Here is a 2,525-nt window from a genome sequence, read left to right as displayed (position 1 = left end):
CGCGCCAGGGCCGAGTGTGGCGCAGCTGTCACCAAATCGGTGCCTCTGTGACAGACGCGTCGTCGGAGAGACCGCGCCGCGCGCGTCGCGGGACGTCGCCGTCGCACACACCCCTCCCGCCATCATCCAGTCTGCAATCTACCTGCAAAGCCCCCCAAAACGCCGAACGCCGCAGCCACGGCCAATGGGCGGTGCCTCACCCGTGACGTCATCCCGCCGGCCAATGGGCGGTGCCTGAGCGGTGACGTCATCCGGCCGGCCAATGGTCGACGTCGGCGGCGGCGGCGGCGGTGGCGGCCGCCGCGGCCGCCGCCACGGTCGGGAGTGATGCATTACGCATGATAGGGGGAGAACGCCGTGTGGTGGCGCGCGCCATGGCATCGGGCGCCTACGGACTGGGGAGTGCGTCGGGCGCCGACGTCAGTGTGAGTGTGGCCGAGACGATGCTGAACTCGCCCGGGTACGTGCTGCGTGACGAGATGAAGTACATCCCGCACCCGCAGCCGAGTCCGATGTCGCACAATCCGTGGATGCTGCCGGCGCAGGCCGAGTCCGTGCACTGGACGCTGCACCCGCACGTCAGCGTGCACGAGGACGTGAAGCACCCGGCCGAGCTGACGCACGTCAGCCGTGTGCCGCAGCACGTGCCGCCGCCGTCGTGGCACCCGTCCGTGTCGCCCTCCTATCTCAGCCCGCCGCCCAACGGCGCGCCGCCTCCGCAGCACCCGGCCTACAGCATGCACAGCATGATGCCGCACCAGCTGCACCCGGGGCACCTGAGCCGCGAACCGCACGAGCTGATGATGCCGCAGAGCGAGCCCAGCCAGGAGCCGGAGGAGGAGGCGCCCTCTGACGACGACCTGGCCGTGTTCGCCAAGCAGTTCAAGCAGCGCCGGATCAAGCTGGGCTTCACGCAGGCCGACGTGGGCCTGGCGCTCGGCACGCTCTACGGCAACGTCTTCAGCCAGACGACCATCTGCCGCTTTGAGGCGCTGCAGCTCAGCTTCAAGAACATGTGCAAGCTGAAGCCGCTGCTGCAGAAGTGGTTGGAAGAGGCCGACTCTACCACGGGCCTGACGGCATCCGTCGATCGGATGGCCGCGCAGGGCCGAAAGCGGAAGAAGCGCACCAGCATCGAAGTGTCGGTCAAGTCGCTGCTGGAGCAGCACTTCATGAAACAGCCGAAGCCGGCGTCGCCCGAGATCAGCAGCCTGGCCGGCTCACTGCAGCTGGAGAAGGAGGTGGTGCGCGTCTGGTTCTGCAACCGCCGCCAGAAGGAGAAGCGCATGACACCGCTGGGCCCGTGCACGGGCTACGATAAGGGAGACGGTGGCTCGCCTCAGTCGTATGTCTCGCAGTCGGAGCTGCAGCAGATGCAGGCGTCGCTTGGGCCGCCGCAGCCGCTGCCGCAGCAGCAGCGCGCGTCGCCCCACCAACACCAGCAGCAGCAGCAGCAGCAGCAGCACCTGGAGCAGCAGCACCTGGAGCAGCAGCACCTAGAGCAGCAACACCTAGAGCAGCACCAGCAGCAGCAACACCTGGAGCAGCATCACCAGCAGCAGCAGCAGCAGCAGCTGGAGCCACTGCCGCCGCTCGGGCCGCAGCTGTACCGGTCGCCGCGGCCGCTGGAGCCGCTGGCCGGCAGTCCGCCCAGTCGCAGCCCGACCCTGCTGTCCCCGCAGCAGCCGGGGACGCTGCCGCCGCACTCGCAGGGCCTGGCCGCGCACTGACGGCCGCCCGCTGCTGACCCGGGGCCGCGCTGCTGGTCCGTGGACGCGGCTGGTGCAGCTGCGCTGGTTCATGGACGTGCCTGGTGCAGCTGACCTGCTCCGCGGGTGTGTCTGGTGCATCTGTTCTGGTCCGCGGATGCGTCTGGTACAGCTGTGCTGGTCCGCGGACGCGCCTGGTGCAGCTGTGCTGGACCGCGGACGCGCCTGGTGCAGCTGCGCTGGTCCGCGAACGCGCCTGGTGCAGCTGTGCTGGTCCGCGGATGCGCTTGGTGCAGCTGCGCTGGTCCGGAGACGCTCCTGGTGCAGCTGTGCTGGTCCACGGGCACGCCTGGTGCAGCTGTGCTGGTCCACAGACGCGCCTAGTGCAGCTGCACTAGTCCGCGGACGCGCCTGGTGCAGCTGCGCTGGTCTGCGGACGCGCCTGGTGCAGCTGTGCTGGTCCGCGGACGTGCCTGCTGCAGCTGTGCTGGTCCGTGGTCGCTCCTGGTGCAGCTGTGCTGGTCCGCGGATACGCCTGGTGCAGCTGTGTCGGTCGGGACCGTCTCTGGTGCTGCTCTGCCAGCCGTGGACTCGCAAGCCACGGCTGTGCTGGCGCGGCAGGCCTCCGCTGGGCCGGAGCCGGGCGCCTCGCAGCGCCGCCGGCCAGCGGACGCAGCGCCGCCAGCACGGCTTGGCCGGGCGGAGGCGACGGCCACGCGCACCGCCGCGCCGGTAAGCAGCAGGCGCGGCGTCGCCCGCCTCCCCCACCGCTCGTCGCGCTCGTCCGCGCCGGCGGCTCGAGCGCCTGCGCTCGTC

General features: G+C 70.5%; 1 protein-coding gene across 1 annotated transcript; it reads left to right on the top strand.

Annotated features, from left to right (window-relative positions):
• Nucleotides 1-347: 347 nt before the first annotated feature.
• On the top strand, nt 348-1,454 carry LOC119103430 (silk gland factor 3; the record flags this gene model as incomplete). Its single annotated transcript, XM_037226960.1, has 1 exon — nt 348-1,454. A coding segment is annotated over exon 1 (1,080 nt), but the record flags the coding sequence as incomplete, so codon positions are not given.
• Between the last annotated feature and the right edge of the window lie 1,071 nt (nt 1,455-2,525).

Source organism: Pollicipes pollicipes, unplaced genomic scaffold, assembly GCF_011947565.3.
Source record: "Pollicipes pollicipes isolate AB1234 unplaced genomic scaffold, Ppol_2.1 Scaffold_5724;HRSCAF=6776_pilon_pilon_pilon, whole genome shotgun sequence".
NCBI classification, from domain to species: domain Eukaryota; kingdom Metazoa; phylum Arthropoda; class Thecostraca; order Pollicipedomorpha; family Pollicipedidae; genus Pollicipes; species Pollicipes pollicipes.
Note: the sequence above shows the minus strand (reverse complement) of the source record. Positions and strands in the feature narration are given on the sequence as shown.